Here is a 20,045-nt window from a genome sequence, read left to right as displayed (position 1 = left end):
TTTTTTCTGAGGTTAGACTTTTGAACTTAGAATTCTCTCCTTCAAAGGGTAGTGGAAGCAGAGACTTTCAATATTTTTTAATACAGAGGTTGATAGATTTCTTGTAGAAACGAGGAACTGCAGACTCTGGTTTACATAAAAGGACACAAATCGCTGGAGTAACTCAGCAGGTCAGGCAGTATCTCTGGAGAACATGGATAGGTGACTTTTCAGGTCAGGACCCTTCTTCCGAACCGAAACATCACCTATCCACGTTCTGCAAGTGAGAATTTCATTGTTCATGGCTCGGGACAAATGACGACAAAACAATCTTGACATGAGACAGAGACATGGATTCTCCATGGATTGTCACCTTGTCGTGGTGGAGAAGCTTGTGCGGTCCTGAGATCCTGAGAGCGATGCCGTCTGGAGTCACGCTCCTGGTAGGGTCACCCATGGCGGTAAGTAAGGATGAGGGAGAGGTCCCTGGCAAAGAGCGATCCAAACCAAGACCTCAACGGTGGAACAGGCGGAGGGTGACGGCTGACTTTAGTGGAGCGTCACAACGGCTGGGAAGGCGGATGAAGGCTGCAGCAGAAAAGGGTCCCCGGTCGTCTTGGACTCCACGCCACTGGATCCTGACCCAGATCTGTCAAGGACCGCGTGGTGGCTGTCTGTGCACCAGTCTCCCCACGTTAAACAAAGTCACGCACAGGCATCCTCCATCGAGAGGACAATCATACTCGCTTCGAATGACCGCCGATGATGATGATGATGATGACATGGATAGGATAGGTTTAGAGGGATATGGGCCAAATGCAGGCTGGTGTAACAAGTGTAGATGGGATATGGTGGTCGCCATGGGCAAGTTCAGCCATACGGCCTGTTTTCACCCTGTAAGACGATGACTGGGACTCGATTCCACAGATGCTGCCTGACCACTGAGTTACTCCAGCACTTTGTGTCCTTTTAGATAGATTTCTTGATAAGCAAGAAGGTGAAAAGTTACCATGGGTAGTGACAAATGCAGAGTTAGATTACAGATGGATTAACCATGACGTCATTGAATGCAGAAGCAACCTCAATGGACTGACTTCACCTTGTGCTATATATATATATATATATATATATACTGAATATATATATTCTAAAGAAGGGTCTCAACCTGAAACGTCACCCATTCCTTCTCTCCTGAGATGCTGCCTGACCTGCTGAGTTACTCCAGCCATTTGTGAGTAAATACCATCGATTTGTACCAGTATCTGCAGTTATTTTCTTACACTATATATATATAATATAAGAAGATAGACACAAAATGCTTGAGTAACTCAGCGGGGCAGACAGCATCTCTGGAGAGAAGGAATGGGTAACATTTCAGGTTGAGACCCTTCTTCAGCCTGAAGGTCTAGGGAGAGCGATACAAGAAATATGGAAGGGCACAAAAGAGCATGTAAGGTGTGTAAAGGACAGATCAAAGCAGACAATGCTCACACTAATGTACAATGGTTCATTGTTGGCTATGGGGAAGGTGACAACAAGGCATACAACAAGGCATACAACAGACATAAGATAGACACAAAATGTATACGAAAATAACTGCAGATGCTGGTACAAATCGATTTATTCACAAAATGCTGGAGTAACTCAGCAGGTCAGGCAGCATCTCGGGAGAGAAGGAATGGGTGACGTTTCGGGTCGAGACCCTTCTTCAGACTGATGTCAGGGGGGGCGGGACAAAGGAAGGATATAGGTGGAGAAAGGAAGATAGAGGGAGATCTGGGAAGGAGGAGGGGAAGGGAGGGACAGAGGAACTATCTAAAGTTGGAGAAGTCGACGTTCATACCACCGGGCTGCAAACTGCCCAGGCGAAATATGAGGTGCTGTTCCTCCAATTTCTGGTGGGCCTCACTATGGCACTGGAGGAAGCCCATGACAGAAAGGTCAGACTGGGAATGGGAGGGGGAGTTAAAGTGCTCGGCCACCGGGAGATCAGTTTTGTTAATGCGGACCGAGCACAGGTGTTCAGCGAAGCGATCGGCGAGCCTGCGCTTGGTTTCGCCGATGTAAATAAGTTGACATCTAGAGCAGCGGATGCAATAGATGAGGTTGGAGGAGGTGCAGGTGAACCTTTGTCTCACCTGGAAAGACTGTTTGGGTCCTTGGATGGAGTTGAGGGGGGAGGTAAAGGGACAGGTGTTGCATCTCGTGCGGTTGCAGGGGAAAGTGCCCGGGGATGGGGTGGTTTGGGTAGGAAGGGACGAGTGGACCAGGGAGTTACGGAGGGAACGGTCTCTGCGGAACGCAGAGAGGGGAGGGGATGAGAAGATATGGCCAGTGGTGGGGTCCCGTTGTAGGTGACGGAAATGTTGGTGGATGATATGTTGGATCCGCTGGCTGGTGGGGTGGAAGGTGAGAACGAGGGGGATTCTGTCCTTGTTGCGAGTGGGGGGAGGGGGAGCAAGAGCGGAGCTGCGGGATGTAGAAGAGACCCTAGTGAGAGCCTCATCTATAATGGAGGAGGGGAAGCCCCGTTTTCTGAAGAACGAGGACATCTCAGAAGCCCTAGTGTGAAACACCTCATCCCGGGCGCAGATGCGGCGTAGACGGAGGAATTGGGAGTAGGGGATAGACTTTTTGCAGGGGACCGGGTGGGAAGAAGTGTAGTCCAGATAGCTGTGCGAGTCAGTGGGCTTATAGTAAATGTCCGTCACTAGTCTGTCTCCTGTGATGGAGATGGTGAGGTCCAGAAACGGGAGGGAGATGTCAGAGATAGTCCAGGTATACTTAAGGGCAGGATGGAAATTGGAGGTGAAGTGTATGAAGTCAGTGAGTTCTGCATGGGTGCAAGAGGTAGCACCAATGCAGTCGTCGATGTAGCGGAGGTAGAGTTCGGGGATGGGGCCAGTGTACGTCTGGAACAGGGATTGTTCGACGTACCCGACAAAGAGGCAGGCGTAGCTAGGGCCCATGCGAGTGCCCATAGCTACGCCTCTGGTTTGGAGGAAGTGGGAGGAGTCAAAGGAGAAGTTGTTGAGGGTAAGAACCAGCTCTGCTAGGCGGAGGAGAGTGTTGGTCGATGGGGATTGGCTGGTTCTACGGTCGAGGAAGAAACGGAGGGCTTCGAGACCATCCTTGTGTGGGATGGAAATGTAGAGTGACTGGACATCCATGGTGAAGATGAGGGAGTGGGGGCCTGGGAACCGGAAGTTATCAAGGAGATGGAGAGCGTGTGAGGTGTCTTGGACGTAGGTGGGGAGGGATTTAACCACAAAATGCTGGAGTAACTCAGCGGAACAGGCAGCATCTCTGGAGAGAAGGAATGGGTGACGTTTCGGGTCGACATCCTTCTTCAGAGACCTGAAATGTCACCCATTCCTTCTCTCCAGAGATGCTGCCTGTCCCACTGAGTCACTCCAGCATTTTGTGTCTGTCCTCAGTTTAAACCAGAATCTGCGGTTCCTTCTTAAACATTCAACAAACATATTCTCAATCCTGGGAGCAAACTCAACAAATTGGTTTCATTGCATCTTCGTTTATGGACCTCAACATTCTGTGTGATGTCTCAGCTTCCTCAGAATCTCCAGGTTTTGTTTGCACACCTTGGTTGATGTGTCATGCCTTCTTTACCCCCACATCTCTGCTTTCAAGTCTACATCAAACGGGTTCCAGCAGAGAAGGAGATAAATCAAAGTCTGCCTTCATTTCCGGTCTCATAGCTAGTTAAGTAATGTCGATTCAGAGACATTTACTCCAGTGCAGCTGTTGGTTTGTTCCCCTTATCAGTTCCTACTGATAATGGTCAGGGCCATTGTTGTAGTGTGTGGCTTTGATACCTATTTGCTTTGAAGCCTTGGCTCTCTGCTTATTTTGCTTTGAAGTCTCAGTATTTTCTTCCAAGCTGTAATAAAAAGCTTCTGTAGATAACAGAAAGCAATCTGTCATACCTAAGGATGATTTTTCCCTCTCTCTTTCTCTTTTTTCTCTCTCTTTCACTCTCTTTCTCTTTCTCTGTCTTTCATTCTCTCCCTCTCTCTCTCTCTCTCTCCTCTCTTTTTTTTCTCTCTCTCTTTCACTCTCACTCTCTCCCCCTCTCTCTCCTCTCCCTCTCCCTCTCCCTCTCCCACTCCCTCTCTCCTCCTCTCCTCTCTCTCTCTCTCTCTCTCTCTCTCTCTCTCTCTCTCTCTCTCTCTCTCTCTCTCTCTCTCTCTCTCTCTCTCTCTCTCTCTCTCTCTCTCTCTCTCTCTCTCTCTCTCTCTCTCTCTCTCTCTCTCTCTCTCTCTCTCTCTCTCTCTCTCTCTCTCTCTCTCTCTCTCTCTCTCTCTCTCTCTCTCTCTCCTCCTGTATCCATGTATATGTCCAAATGTCTTTAAAATGGCGTTATAGTACCTGCCACAACTATCCACCTGTTCCATACCCGGCACCCTCTGTGTGAAAAGGTTGCCTCGCAGGTTCCAATTGAATCTTTCCCCTCTCACTTTAAACCTGTGCCCTCTAGTTCTTGATTCCCCTACTCTGGGTAGAAGACGGCATTCACCCTATCCATTCCATTCATGATTTTACACGTCTATAAGATCACCCCTCATCCACCTGCATTCCAAGGAATAAAGTTCTAGCCTGCCCAACCTCCTCCGTTAGCTCAGGCCCTCGAGTCCTGGCAACATCCTCGTAAATCTTCTCTGCACTCTGTCCAGCTTAACAACATCCTTCCTATAGCAGGGTGCCCAAAATGAACACAGTACTCCAAATGCGGCCTCAACAACATGTTGTACTGCTGTAATACAACACCCCACGTTCTATACACAATACGCTGCCTGATGAAGGCCAATGTACCAAAAGCCTTCTTGACCACCTATGATGCCACCGTTAGGAAACTATGTTGTGAAAGGATTTTCTCCAGTGATGCTGCCTGAGTGACTCCAGCTTTTTTGTGTCTATCTTTGGTGTAAAGCAGCATCTGCAATTCCTTCCTACACATGTACCCGAACTATATCCCTTTGCTCTACAACGCCTCCCAGGGTTCTCCCATTCACTGTGAAGGTCCTGCCCCTGGTTTCCTCCCACATCCTTCCTCCTGTCCTACCCCTGGCACTTATCTGCATTAAACTCCATTCGCAGCTGCACGCTGGCATGGTGCATTAGTTACTCAATACACTGGCATCAACAACCTCACCAACCATCTCCAGCGGTTTGGATAACAAATGTGGAATGTACACCGTTGCAGAGGATGTGTGGGGAGGAACTGCAGATGCTGGTTTAGACCGAAGATAGACGCAAAATGCTGGAGTAACTCAGCGGGACAGGCAGCATCTCCGGAGAGAAGGAACGGGTGACATTTGGGGTCTCGACCCTTCTTCAGACTGAGAGTCAGGTGAGAGGGAGTCTAGAGATATCGAGGGGTAATTAGTTTAATTTATTGTCACGTGTACCGAGGTACCACGAAAAGGTTTTTGTTGCGTGCTAACAAATCAGCAGAAAGACAATAGGTGCAGGAGGAGGCCATTCGGCCCTTCGAGCCAGCACCACCATTCAATGTGATCATGGCTGATCATTCTCGATCAGTACCCCGTTCCTGCCTTCTCCCCATACCCCCTGACTCCGCTATCCTTAAGAGCTCTATCTAGCGCTCTCTTACAATTACAACCACCGGGCTGTGTGTTGAGCCCCATCCTTTACTCCCTCTACACTCACGACTGCGCCCCCACCCATCCCACCAACACCATCATCAAGTTCGCGGATGACACGACTGTGGTTGGACTCATCTCAGGAGGAGATGAGACAGCCTACAGGGATGAAATCCAAAGGCTGGCAGCATGGTGTTCAGTGAACAATCTTGTCCTGAACTCCTCCAAAACAAAGGAACTTATAATTGACTTCAGGAAAACCAGTGTAGAATACGACCCACTCTACATCAATGGGGTCTGTGTGGAAAGGGTACCCGCTTTCAGGTTCCTGGGTACACACATCGCAGAGGATCTTACCTGGTCTACCAACACCATCACCACAGTGAAGAAGGCACAGCAGAGACTCCACTTCCTGAGGATCCTCAGGAAAACCAACCTGCAGGAGAAGCTCATGATGTCCTTCTATCGCTGCTCCATCGAGAGTGTGCTGGCATACTGTATAACCACATGGTATGCCAGCTGCTCAGAAAAGGACAGGAAGGCCCTTCAGAGGGTCATCACGACGGCCCAGAAGATCATCGGCTGCTCACTGCCCTCCCTGGAGCACCTGTTCAGCCTACGCTGCCTCAGTAGAGCAGGCAAAATAATAAAAGATCCATCCCACCCCGGCCACCGTCTGTTTGTTCATCTGCCCTCTGGTCGACGTTTCAGGTCGATCAAATCCCGAACAAACAGACTTAAGAACAGTTTTTACCCCAGGGCCATACGAGAACTGAACACTACCTTCTGCACTAGGCAACACTGTTAAAAAATCTTTTGTACTTAATATAATTGTATTTATTTGTTTTTGCATTTATTGCATATATGTTTTTACGCACCGTCAGGATTGGCTATTTTTTAATTTCGTTGTACTCGTTGCAATGACAATAAATGAATATTATTATTATTATTATTATTATTAACTTCAGATAGTTCCTCTGTCCCTCTCTTTCCCCTCCCCCTTCCCAGTTCTCCCACTCGTCTTCCTGTCTCCTACTACATCCTATATTTGTCCCTCCCATGACATCAGTCTGAAGAAGGGTCTCGACCCGAAATGTCACCCATTCCTTCTCTCCAGAGATGCTGCCTGACCCGCTGAGTTACTCCAGCATTTTGTGTCTACCTTCGATTTAAATCAGCATCTTCAGTTTTCTTTCCTACACAATTGAGCCATTTGTAGTGTCAAGAGAGAGCTGGATAGAGCTGTTAAGGATAGCGGAGTCAGGGGGTATGGGGAGAAGGCAGGAACGGGGTACTGATTGAGAATGATCAGCCATGATCACATTGAATGGCGGTGCTGGCTCGAAGGGCCGAATGGCCTCCTCCTGCACCTATTGTCTATGATATGGGAATAACATTTGGTGCAAGGTGTGAAAATGACAGATCAAAGCAGACGATGGTGAGGAGATGTAGAATGGTTCATTGCTAGCTGAGGGGAAGGTGCTGTCTGTCCCGCTGAGTTACCCCAGCATTTTGTGTCTTATCTTCCTTGTACGCTTTTGCATCGTGTCCTTACTCTAACCTCCCTTTGACAATTGTTTTGTAATGTTCCCTTGTTCTGCAGGAATTTGGGCCATCCGTTTCTGCTGTTCATATCCTACATACACGTCCACACAGCACTATATGCTTCTCCGGAGTTTTTGGGGAAAAGCAAACACGGTTTGTACGGTGACAGTGTGGAGGAGATGGATTGGAGCGTAGGTAGGTAGGTGTTCTGAGCCCTTCTAGATGAGCTCTACGTTGCTGAGACATTATGTGGACATTTTATGCAAAGTGTCGCTTAATTTTAGCCTCGAGGTTTGGCCGAGAGCGGATATTAAAATATTTAGTGGTAAGGTTGCCAACTTCCTCACTCCCAAATAAGTCAAGTCAAGTCAAGTCAATTTTATTTGTATAGCACATTTAAAAACAACCCACGTTGACCAAAGTGCTGTACATCTGATTAGGTTCCAATGGGAAAAAAACGAAACATACAGTAGCACGCAAACAGTTCACATAAATAAGGTACAAGGTGACCTCATCCAGCCAGCGGCTGCGTGCTCCCGCTCCACCAATGGCGGCCGCCCGGGCCGAGAGGCGGATTGCTACGCAACCTCCATTAGGCGGCGCCCGGGCCTACACTGTCCGGGCCTACACTGTCCGGGCCTACAGTGTCCGGGCCTACAGTGTCCGGGCCTACAGTGTCCGGGCCTACACTGTCCGGGCCTACACTGTCCGGGTCTACAGTGTCCGGGCCTACACAGTCCGGGCCTACAATGTCCAAGCCGACAGCACCGTCCGGGCTTAATACGGGACAAGGGCGGTCCCGTACGGGACACATCAATTTAGCCCAAAATACGGGATGTCCCGGCTAATACGGGACATTTGGCAACCCTAGGTACAGAGAACATGGAACAGCCTACAACACAAGAACTAGACCTTCAGAGTTCTAACCCTAATGAGGTAGAAGATCAAGCTTGATCTTATTGAATGATCTTATTTGGTGTATTGTGTGCAGTTCTGGTCACCCCATTACTGGAAGGATGTGCAGGCTTTGGACAGGGTGCAGAAGAGTGCTGCCGAGTGCTGCCTGGATTAGAGAGTATTAACTACAAGGAGACGTCAGACAGACTTGGAATGGTTTCTCCGAAATGACGGAGGCTGAGGGGAGACCTGATAGAAGTATATAGGCTGCACGGTGGCGCAGCGGTAGAGTTGCTGCCTTATAGCGAATGTAGCGCTGGAGACCCGGGTTCAATCCCAACTGCGGGTGCTGTCTGTACAGTTTTTGTACATTCTCCCCATGACCTGATTGGGTTTTCTCCGAGATCTTCGGTTTCCTCCCACACTCCAAAGACGTGCAGGTTTATAGGTTAATTGGCTTGGTAAATGTAAACATTATCCCTAGTGGGTGTAGGATAGTGTTAATGTGCGGGGATCGCTGGTCGGCGCGGACCCGATGGGCAGAAAGGGCCTGTTTCCGCGTTGCATCTCTAAACTATATAAAATTATGAGGCATAGATATGGTAGACAGTCAGAATCTTTCTCCCAGGGTGGAAATGTCAAAGATTAGAGGGCATACCTTTAAGGTGAAAAAGGCAAAGTATAAAGGAGATTGCGGGGCGAGTTTTTATGCAGAAGAGTGGTGGGAGCGTGCAATACACTGCCAGGGATGGGGTTTGAGGCATATATGATAGTGACATTTAAGAGGTTTTTAGATAGGCACTTGATATACAGGGAGCGGTGGGATGTGGATCATTTAGGAAAGAGATGAGAAGGAATTTCTTTAGTCAAAGGGCGGTGAATCTGTGGAATTCTTTGCCAAAGAAAGCTGTGGAGGCCAAGTCGGTGGATATTTTTAAAGTACAGTAGATTCTTGATTAGTACAGATGCCAGAGGTTATGGGGAGAATGTTATGGGGTTAGGAGTGAGAGATAGATCAGCCATGATTGAATAGTGGAGTAGACTTGATGGGCCGAATGGCCTAATTCTTCCCCTATCACTTATGAACTTATGATGTGCAGGCAACGGAGATTAGTTTATCTTGGCATCATGTTCAGCACAGACATTGTGGGCCTAAGGGCCTGTTCCTGATCTGTACTATAGACAATAGACAATAGGTGCACGAGTAGGCCATTCTCAATCAATGATCATTCTCAATCAGTACCCCGTTCCTGCCTTCTCCCCATACCCCCTGACTCCGCTATCCTTAAGAGCTCTATCTAGTTCTCTCTTGAATGCATTCCAAGACTTGGCCTCCACTGCCTTCCGAGGCAGTGAATTCCACAGATTTACAACTCTCTGACTGAAAACGTTTTTCCTCATCTCCGTTCGCTGGGGTGTAAGCTGCCCAAGCGAAATATGAGGTGCTGTTCCTCCAATTTGCGGTGGGCCTCACTATGGCACTGGAGGAGACCCATGACAGAAAGGTCAGACTGGGAGTGGGAGGGGGAGTTGAAGTGCTGAGCCACCGGGAGATTGAAGTTGACATCTGGAACAGCGGATACAATAGATGAGGTTGGAGGAGGTGCAGGTGAACAACCTCTGCCTCACCTGGAAAGACTGTTGGGTCCTTGGATGGAATCGAGGGGGGAGGTCTCGAGGGTCTTGACCCGAAACGTCACCCATTCCTTTTCTGCTGAGATGCTGCCTGACCCGCTGAGTTACTCCAGCATTTTGTGATACCTTCGATTTGTTCCAGCATCTGCATTTATTTTCCTACTCTAACAGAGTCTTCTGCATCCCTTTTATTCCTTTCTGTTCAGTACCTTTGGGAGATGCAGCCTGCTGAAGGCCCGTTCCCATCCTCCTCAAAGTTACCCTTTGTATTGAAAGTTGTTAAGTTGGTTCATGCCCCAGTGCCCGGACCTTGTGTTCCGATGAGAAAGAGAATCCAACTCTGCGGTCTACCTGGCTTCAAGACCTCTGCCTTTAATCAAAATCCCCGAGGCTGCAAGGAAATGTATTTGAAGTTGTTTACCGAACAATAGGTTTGAACCATCCACTTTACACAAGTAAGGCCTTAAAATCAATGTTTCTAAGAAACCCACGTAGCAATGAAATGCATCTCTGCTCAAGGTTTTGTTTATGTCTATAACAGATATAACAGAGCTTTATTTGTCATTCGGTACCGAAGTACCGAACGAAACTACATAGCAGTCATAGAAAAAAAAAGAACACAAGACACATAACCCCAACACAAACGTCCATCACAGTGACTCCAAACACCCCCTCAGTGTGATGGAGGCAACAAAACTTCCACTCTCTTCCCCACGCCCACGGACAGACAGCTTGTCCCTGACCGACCCGCACAGTCCCCGCACCGGGCGCTGAAACGTCCCGCGGCCGAACCGGGCGATGAAAGGCCCGCGACCAAGCCTTGCGCAGCTAAGTCCCGTGGCCGAGCCGCACCGGGCGATGCAAAGTCCCGTGGTCGAGCCGCACCGGGCGATGTTAAGTCCCGTGGTCGAGCCGCACCAGCGGTGAAAAGTCCCGCAGCCGAGCTGCACCGGGCGATGTTAAGCCCCGCGGCCGAGCCGCACCGGGCGATGTTAAGTCCCGCAGCCGAGCCGCACCAGCGGTGAAAAGTCCCGCAGCCGAGCTGCACCGGGCACTGTTAAGTCCAGCGGCCAAGCCGCACCGGGATGTAAAGTCCAGCGGCCAAGCCGCACCGGGATGCAAAGTCCAGCGGCCAAGCCGCAGCGGGCGATGTTAGGCCCCGCAGCCGAGCCGCACCCCGCGCCGTGAGGAAGAGAAAAGTTTCTCCCCCCCCCCCCCCCACACCCACCCACCCACACCACCACCCCCTCCCACACATACACAACCAAAAATATATATATAAAAACCATCCCAACACCGACACACAACAAAAAAAAGGGGAAAAAAGACGGACAGACTGCTAGTCAGCCGCTGCCGTTAGGCGCCGCCACGAGGCCATGCTGACCATACAAACAAAATCAGATGAGAACCAGATGGTTGTTACCTGAAAGGCCACAAGTGCTTGTTTATTTATTTTAGTTTTGAATGGCTTGGATGGAGTGGATGTGTAGAGGATGTTTCCACTCGTAGGAGAGTCAAGGACTAGAGGTCACAGCCTCAGAATTAAAGGACGTTGTTTTAAGAAGGAGATGAGGAGGAATTTCATTAGTCAGAGGGTGGTGAATCTGTGGAATTCTTTGCCACAGAAGGCAGTGGAGGCCACGTCAGTGGATATTCTTAAGGCAGAGATAGATAGATTCTTGATTAGTACGGGTGTCAGGGGTTGCGGGTAGAAGGCAGGAGAATAGGGATAGGAGGGAGAGATAGATCAGCCATGATTCGGTGTGGCGGTGTGGACTTGATGTGTCGAATGGCCTAATTCTGCTCCTTTCGCGACCTTATGAAATACAGTGCGGATTCTGTACATTAGTACAATCCTACACACTAGGGACAATCTTTACCGAAACGTATAAGATTATTAAGGGGTTGGACACGTTAGAGGCAGGAAACATGTTCCCAATGTTGGGGGAGTCCAGAACAAGGGGCCACAGTTTAGGAATAAGGGGTAGGCCATTTAGAACTGAGATGAAGAAAAACTTTTTCAGCCAGAGAGTTGTGAATCTGTGGAATTCTCTGCCTCAGAAGACAGTGGAGGCCAATTCTCTGAACGCATTCAAGAGACAGCTAGATAGAGCTCTTAAGGATAGCGGAGTCAGGGGGTATGGGGAGAAGGCAGGAACAGGGTACTGATTGAGAATGATCAGCCATGATAACATTGAATGGCGGTGCTGGCTCGAAGGGCCGAATGGCCTCCTCCTGCACCTATTGTCTATTGTCAATTAACCTACAAACCCACATGTTTTTGGAGTGTGGGAGAAAACCAGAGCACCCGGGGAAAACCCACGCGGTCACAGGGAGAACGTACAAACTCCATACAGACAACGCCCGTAGTCAGGTTCGAACCCGAGTCTATGGCGCTGTGTGGCCTAGACTTTACCGCTGCGCCTCTGCGCTACCCTGGAAGTGGTTATAAATACTGTAACAAGCCAGTGCTGTTACAGGCTCCAGTGTTTAACCGGCTATTAATCTACCTGTGTGCAGTTAATGCACCAAAACTATTGAGCTAACAGTGAAAATTTCCGTCTTCTCCTCCCCTTTCAATATAATTAGACCAATGCAAGGAATTATTAAGAATTGGTGTAACTTGACTTTTTAAGCAGAGGTTGGAAGGACTCGAATTGTTTTCTCTGAAACATCATAGGCTGAGAGGAGATCTAACTAGGGTTGCCAACTTCCTCGCTCCGAAATACGGGACAAAGTGACGTCACCGCCCCGCGCCCCACGTGACCTCACCCAGCCGGCGGCCACATGCTCCCGCTCCACCAATGGCGGCCGCCATTGGTGGAGCGGGAGCACGTGGCCGCTGGCTGGGTGAGATCACGTGGGGCATGCGGCGGTGACGTCACCCTTTGTCCCTTATTTGGGAGTGAGGAAGTTGGCAACCCTGCTAATACGGGACATGGGTGGTCCCGTACGGGACAAACTAAATTAGCCCAAAATACGGGATGTCCCGGCTAATATGGGACAGTTGGCAACCCTAGACCTAACAGAAGTGCGTAACTTTATGAGAGCGATAGATAGGGTGGACAGTCAGAGCTTTTTTCCAGGGTGGAAATGTCAATGACCGGAGGGCGTAGCATTAAGGTGATTTTTGGTGATTTTTATTTTAAGTGGAACAAGAAAGGAGAGTGAGTCATCGCCAAAGTTTGCAACGGTGATTTTGTAACTGATGAATTAAGCTTTTGAGTGATTGGTTGATTGATTAATTGATTGATTGAGACATACAGCATGGAAACGGTCCCTTCGGCCCACCAAGCCCACGCTGACCATCGATCTGCCCGTTCACACTAGTTCTATGTTATCCCACTTTTGCATCCAGAGTCCTATTAACCTACAAACCAGCATGTCTATGGCATGTGGGAGGGAAGTTGGGTTGCCTACTGTCCCGTATTAGCCGGGACATCCCGTATTTTGGGCTAGATTGGTTTGTCCCGTACGAGACCGCCCTTGTCCCGTATTAGGCCGGGGGGGGGGGGGCGCTGTAGGCCTGAATGCTGTAGGCCTGGACGCTGTAGGCCCGGACGCTGTAGGCCCGGATGCTGCAGGCCCGGGGGGGGCGCTGTAGGCCCGGACGCTGTAGGCCCGGGCGCTGTAGGCCCGGACGCTGTAGGCCCGGACACTGTAGGTCCGGACAGTGTAAGTCCAGACCGTGTAGGTCCGGAGGCCTGGGCTCCGCCTCACGGAGGTTGCGTAGCAACCCGTCTCCCAGCCCGGGTGGCCGCCATTGGTGGAGCGGGAGCATGTGGCCGCTGGCTGGGTGAGTTCACGTGGGGCGCGGGACGGCGACATCACCTTGTCCCTTATTTGGGAGTGAGATAGTTGGCAACGTCTAGAGGAAAGTGGACGAAACCCAAGCGGTCACGGGGAGAACGTACAAACATCACACAGACAGCGCCCGTAGTCAGGATCAAACCTGGGTCTCCAGCGCTGCGAGGCAGCAACTCTACCTCTGTGCTACTGTGCTGCCCAATGAAGCTGGCGACCAGTTAGAGGAGATTGAATGCACCTTTTAATGAGGTGCTGTTTACTTATTGAACATGTTTGTTAATGCAGTCCGTGCTAAGCTGTGTGAGCTCTGACCCGATACTGTTGAGAGTTTATTATACGAGGGAAATGCAACAATTGGGTAAATAACCATCTCTGTCCTCGATGCACAGGTTGCTTAATGCGTTGGGAGCATCAATGTGGCAATTGAACTTAATGGAAATGGTCGGTTAACATTTTTTAAATGATTGTCTGTTTTTTAAGTGTGCCTTTTATTTATGAGACTGGGACTGTAATCTGTCCTCTGCTTTAATGATATTGCATTGATGGCCTCACCTGCGATCGAGAATGGGGCGGCATGGTGACACAGCGGTAGAGTTGCTGCCTCACAGCGCTAGAGACCCGGGTTCCATCCTGACTGCGGTTGCTGTCTGTACGGTGTTTGTACGTTCTCCCCCGTGACCGTACGGGATATTTCCGGTTGCTCCGGTTTCCTCCCACCCTCCAAAAATGCAGGGCCGTCTTTACAGCATTATGGGCCCCGGGCAAAGCAGTGTACTGGGGGCCCTACGACAACTACTCACAGGAATAAAAATGTAAATGGTCGATAAAATGGGGCCCCTATGCTTGTGGGGCCCCGGGCAAGTGCCCATCAGGCCCATGCGTTAAGACGGCCCTGCAAAAATGTACAGGTTTGTCAAAGGTTGATGATCAAAGGGCAGGGGGCAAGTGATGGTAAATAAATGAGTGCAGATGGGTAATAAGATGGTCATATGTAGAGGGCCAAAAATACTTATTTTTGTGCTGTGTAACTCCATTACATTAGATTGAATACGCAGCCTGTGTTGATTTGAAGCTTTGTTAGTATTTGTTGTGAAATAATATTTTTTAGCATTGGTCGTCAAAGACCAATAAAGCTTCAAATCGCTCCCTCCTTATGAGCAGAGGGGACAGGGGCAGCACGGTAGCGCAGCGGTAGAGTTGCTGCCTTACAGTGCCAAAGCCCCGGGTTAGATCCTGATTACGGGTGCTGTCTGTACGGAGTTTGTACAGCCTCCCTGTTTCTGAGTTGGCTTTCTCCGTGAGCTCCGGTTTTCTCCAGCATTCCTACGTACAGGTTTATCTATCGGTAAATTGGCTTCTAAAAATTGTCCCTAGTATGTAGGATAGAATTATTGCAGGGTGAAAGCTGGTCGGCGAGGACCTGGTGGGCCGAAGGGCCTGTTTACCTGCTGTATCTCTAAACTCAACAAAAAAAACTAGAATTCTCTGCCTCGGAAGGCAGTGGAGGCCAATAGACTGGATGAATTTAAAAGAGAGTTAGATAGAGCTCTAGGGGCTAGCGGAATCAAGGGATATGGGGAGAAGGCAGGCACGGGTTACTGATTATGGATGATCAACCATGATCATGTTGAATGGCGGTGCTGGCTCGAAGGGCCAAATGGCCGCCTCCTGCACCTATTTTCTAGGTTTCTACGTTTCTACGTTTCTACGTTTCTATGTTTAATTTAAAAGAGAGGGAGGAGGTAGCTATTTTAAATAATTATGAGGAACAAAGACAGGATATATATTCAGACACTTTTCCTCATCACAGAGGTGTCAATGACTAGAGGACATGGTTTTAGCACTTACAAGTCAGCAAATGGCCATCCCCTGTTTGAGATTCCATGAGGGAATTAATCAGTGGTGGACATCCGTCACACCACTGTGTCGCCATCCCATTCTGTGACCATATGTAGGTACAAGGAGCTAGAGATGCTATTTATTCACAAAATGCTGGAGTAACTCTGCAGGTCAGGCAGCATCTCAGGAGAGAAGGAATGGGTGACGTTTCGGGTCGAGACCCTTCTTCGGACTGAAAAAGAGTCTCGACCCGAAACGTCACCCATTCCTTCTCTCCTGAGATGCTGCCTGACCTGCTGAGTTACTCCAGCATTTTGTGAATAAACACCTTCTCATTTGTACCAGCATCTGCAGTTATTTTCTTACAGCTAGAGATGCTAGATCACCAAAATGGCACAAAGTGCTGGAGTAACTCAGCGAGTCAGGCAGCATCTCTGTGAGAACATAGATAGGTGAGGTTTCGTATCGGGACCCTTTCTCCACATCATATATCTGTGTTTTCCAGAGATGCTGCCTGACCTGTTGGCTTGTTCCAGCACTACAAGCTGAATGTCCTTTCTTTCCCATGCGCCTCAACGCCTCCCAGGAGGCCGTGGAGAAGCTGGGCGTTGGAGAGCCCGAGCCTGAGCCTTGCAGGGTCGCCTGAGACCCGCGTCCGACGTGCAGGCCCGGGTCGACCGAGCCCGCGGCCGGCCCCTGCGCCGACGGAGCCCCGCCCGCGGCCCGGAGACGTCAGGAGGGGTCCCGGCGGCGATCGCGGACGAGGTCGGTGCGCCAGTCAGGGTCGGCGGTCGAGGACGGGAGGCGGAGGACACCCTGCCAGGAAGAAAGGAGGAGCCAGCGTGGGGGGGGGGGGGAAACGCCGTGAGGGAGGTGGAGGGAGGAAGAACAAAGGCGGACCTGGCGTGGGGGGACCGCCGTGTGGGGGGGGAGAAGAACAAAGGAAGACCCAGCTTTGTCGGGGGGGGGGGGGGAGGGAGGAAGAACAAAGGCGAACCTGGCGTGGGGGGACCGCCATGTGGGGGGGGGGGGGGGGGGAGAAGAACAAAGGAAGACCCAGCTATGTCAAGAGGGGGTGGGGAGGGAGGAAGAACAAAGGCGAACCTGGCGTGGGGGGACCGCCATGTGGGGGGGGGGGGGGGGAGAAGAACAAAGGAAGACCCAGCTATGTCAAGGGGGGGGGGAGGGGGAGAACAGAGGTAGTACTGATGTATGCAAAACAAAGAATTTTACTGTGACTTGTCACATGTGACAATCTATCTATCTATCTATCTATTATTATTATTATTATCTATCTATCTATATAATACTAAAACTCTGCGGTCCAACATTCCGTATGTATGTATGTATATGTGTATGTACGGAAGATTACTTACAAACCCTACTCCTCCTAGACGGTACACCAAAGCGCTACGATTTTTGTACCGCCGTATTCACCATTAACCTGGGCAACTATTGTAAGTACTTTCGTTCAAATTGAAGCTACCTTTTTAAAGCTAGAGAGATATTAAAGTTTAAATTTTTCATTTCTAACCCTTTTCTTCAAGGGGCTACATTTGTTTCCAAATGTTTCCAGAAAAGGATTTAGTTTTCAGCAAGGATTTAGTTTTCAGCTTGTGACGGCTACATTGTTTCGAAAAGCTTCCAAGAAGTCTTTTTTGTTATTGCAAGTCAAGTCAAGTCAAGTCAAGTCAAGTCAAGTCAGTTTTATTTGTATAGCACATTTAAAAACAACCCACGTTGACCAAAGTACTGCACATCTGATTAGGAAAAAAACCCAAAACATCTGATTAGGAAAAAAAAAAAAAAAAGAAGGCTATAGTGGTCACTTGACATACACAGATCAGGAGGACAGAGTAAGAGTGGGGCTGGGGGAGGAGAGAATGGGGGGTGTGGGGACGGGCCCAACGGGCCCTCCCCAACGGGCACACTTGGAGAGTAAGAGTGGGGCTGGGGGAGGAGAGAATGGGGGGTGTGGGGACGGGCCCAACGGGCCCTCTTTTCCGGGCCCAACGGGCACACTTGGAGAGTAAGAGTGGGGCTGGGGGAGTGAGAATGGGGGGTGTGGGGACGGGCCCAACGGGCCCTCTTTTCTAGTTATAATACTAAAACTCTGCGTTCGTATGTAGGGATGTATGTGTGTATGTACGGAAGTTTAACTTACAAACCCTACTCCTCCAAGACGGTACACCAAAGCGCTACGATTTTTGTACCGCCGTATTCACCATTAACCTGGGCAACTATTGTAAGTACTTTCGTTCAAATTGAAGCTACCTTTTTAAAGCTAGAGAGATATTAAAGTTTAAATTTTCATTTCTAACCCTTTTCTTCAAGGGGCTACATTTGTTTCAAAAAGTTTACAGAAAATCATTTAGTTTTCAGCAAGGATTTAGTTTTCAGCTTGTGACGGCTACATTGTTTCGAAAAGCTTCCAAGAAGTCTTTTTTGTTATTGCAAGTCAAGTCAAGTCAAGTCAAGTCACTTTTATTTGTATAGCACATTTAAAAACAACCCACGTTGACCAAAGTACTGCACATCTGATTAGGAAAAAAAAAAAAAACATCTGATTAGGAAAAAAAAAAAAACGGGCACACTTGGAGAGTAAGAGTGGGGCTGGGGAAGGAGAGAATGGGGGGTGTGGGGACGGGCCCAACGGGCCCTCTTTTCTAGTAAAGTATAAATTCTCATTCATTCCCCTTTCTGGGCTCGGGGGTAAAGTCAAACCCAGTCACTCTGCCCTGAAGTAAACGTTCATTCTGTGCATACCAGAAAGAGAATGGGAAAACTAGTAAAGGAGAGAAAATTTACCATCTGCATTAAACATGCCGGTATTTCAACGTAGCTGGAATCCTTGGAGATTGGCACAAAAAGAAATTGTACAATTATACCCTCATATCAAGTCGCCAGGAATGCTCCTGAGGTATTCAGAAAATGACAAGTTACTTTGAAATGCGGGTTGTTGTGTAAGTAAACAGAGGAGCCAAATTGTCCATCAGAACCATGTCTCAGGAGACTTGAAATCGGCTTTGTTCCAGCGAGCAAGAAGTGCATGACTCTTGTATCCAAAAACAAAGTAGACTACTTTGTCTGTTTACTTTTGTGCACACGGTCGGGTCTTGCATCTGGAGCTGAATTAACCGTAAACGTGTTGGAAGTAATTTTAAGCTGGCAAATAGAATGGGAAAACGTGGCAGGATTGAATCAGATCTCATCAGCTGCCTGTTTAGTGCTCCAGCCCTCACTGTGATCAGCAGAATAGGCCGCTAATCCAATCCCGTCATTTTCACAGGGCCTTTAGCATTAATCATAGGAGTTTGATTGAATTTCTTACTCATCGGACAGAACATACAACAATCCTGCTCGTTCTTAGTGATACGTCATACATGGAAAGCATGCGAACAGTGTGGTCATCGCATTCAAGGAAGGTTGCACATGCATTGGAGGCAGAAATGAGAACATTAACTAGGTTGACTCCTTTCTTTTTTCTTTTAAACGCCAGTCAAATATTCTGATGCTGGAGTGCACTTTTAACTGACACCTTATAGACTTTAGAGATACAGCATGGAAACAGGTACGTTCTCTCCGTGACCGCGTGGGTTTTCTCCAGGTGCTCCGGACACAGAAACAGTCCCTTTGGCCCACTGGGCCCGCGCCGACCAGCGATCACCCCGTACACTAGCACTAGGCAACTAGCCAACCGCAGTTTTGTACTCAAGACCAGCGACGGACAATCCAGCCGACTGCGACGCCTAAGAAACGGAGTCCCCCAAGGCTCGGTACATGGGGGCTCGGTCCCCCAAGCCCCCATGCTCTTCAACCTCTATATCAGCGACCTGCCACGCACGACCTCGCGCCAGTATGGATACGTAGATGACTTGGCCCTACTGCACTCGGACAAGAGCTGGTCAAATGTTGAGGATGTGCTCTCGGCGGATATGGAACTTGTCGCGGGCTACCTTAAGACCTGGAGACTAAAACTGAGTGTGGCAAAAACCACCACTACGGCCTTTCACCTGTACAACAAGGGAGCTCAACGCCAGCTAACCGTCATCCTCAATGGGTCACCTCTACCCTACAACCCATTTCCTACATACCTCGGGGTGAAACTAGATCGGCAGCTGACCTACAAGCAACACCTTGAAGCTCTCCGTGCTAAAGTCTCGGCACGGAACAACCTCCTGCGTTGCTTGGCCGGATCGTCATGGGGCGGCAGGACATCTACTCTTCGAACCAGTGCTCTTGCACTCGTGTACAGCGCCGCTGAGTACGCCGCCCCAGCATGGTGCCGCAGCGCTCATACCAGCAAGCTAGACGCCGCCCTCAACGACATCGTGCGGATCATCACTGGCTGCCTACGCCCTACTCCGACGGATCTCCTGCCGGTGCTCGCAGGTATCGCACCCGCCATGCTTCGCAGAGAGTTCTTCACTCATAGGATGGTGTGCAAGGCCCCATCGGTCGCGAAACATCCTTTGCACCACCTTGCCCAGGATTCACAGCAACTGGGATCTCAACGCCTGTCGTCTCGTCGCCCTTTCTCCCGTCATGCAATGACCCTCTGTGGCTCCGGTTTCAACATACTAGGAGCATGGAGAACCAGCTGGGAACTGACATCACCACCTTCTCAATTCACTGTCGCACCGAACACCACAGCCCCACCCGGCTCGGACACGCCCCGCAAAGAGTGGGTCGCCCTGAACCGGCTCCGCACAGGGGTCGGCC

At 49.5% G+C, this 20,045-nt stretch overlaps 1 protein-coding gene across 5 annotated transcripts in view; it reads left to right on the top strand.

Annotated features, from left to right (window-relative positions):
- LOC144595053 (steryl-sulfatase-like) overlaps positions 1-20,045 on the top strand; it is a 59,273-nt gene that overhangs the window by 19,971 nt on the left and 19,257 nt on the right. For all 5 annotated transcript variants that reach the window (XM_078402037.1, XM_078402034.1, XM_078402035.1 and 2 more), the window contains one exon: positions 7,204-7,340. In XM_078402037.1, coding sequence (XP_078258163.1) covers positions 7,204-7,340 — 137 coding nt within the window. The remainder of the gene's footprint in view (positions 1-7,203; positions 7,341-20,045) is intronic.

This window comes from Rhinoraja longicauda, chromosome 7 (genome assembly GCF_053455715.1).
Source record: "Rhinoraja longicauda isolate Sanriku21f chromosome 7, sRhiLon1.1, whole genome shotgun sequence".
Lineage (NCBI taxonomy): Eukaryota > Metazoa > Chordata > Chondrichthyes > Rajiformes > Arhynchobatidae > Rhinoraja > Rhinoraja longicauda.
The sequence above is the reverse complement of the archived record's forward strand: the minus strand, read 5'-3'. Positions and strand labels throughout refer to the sequence as shown.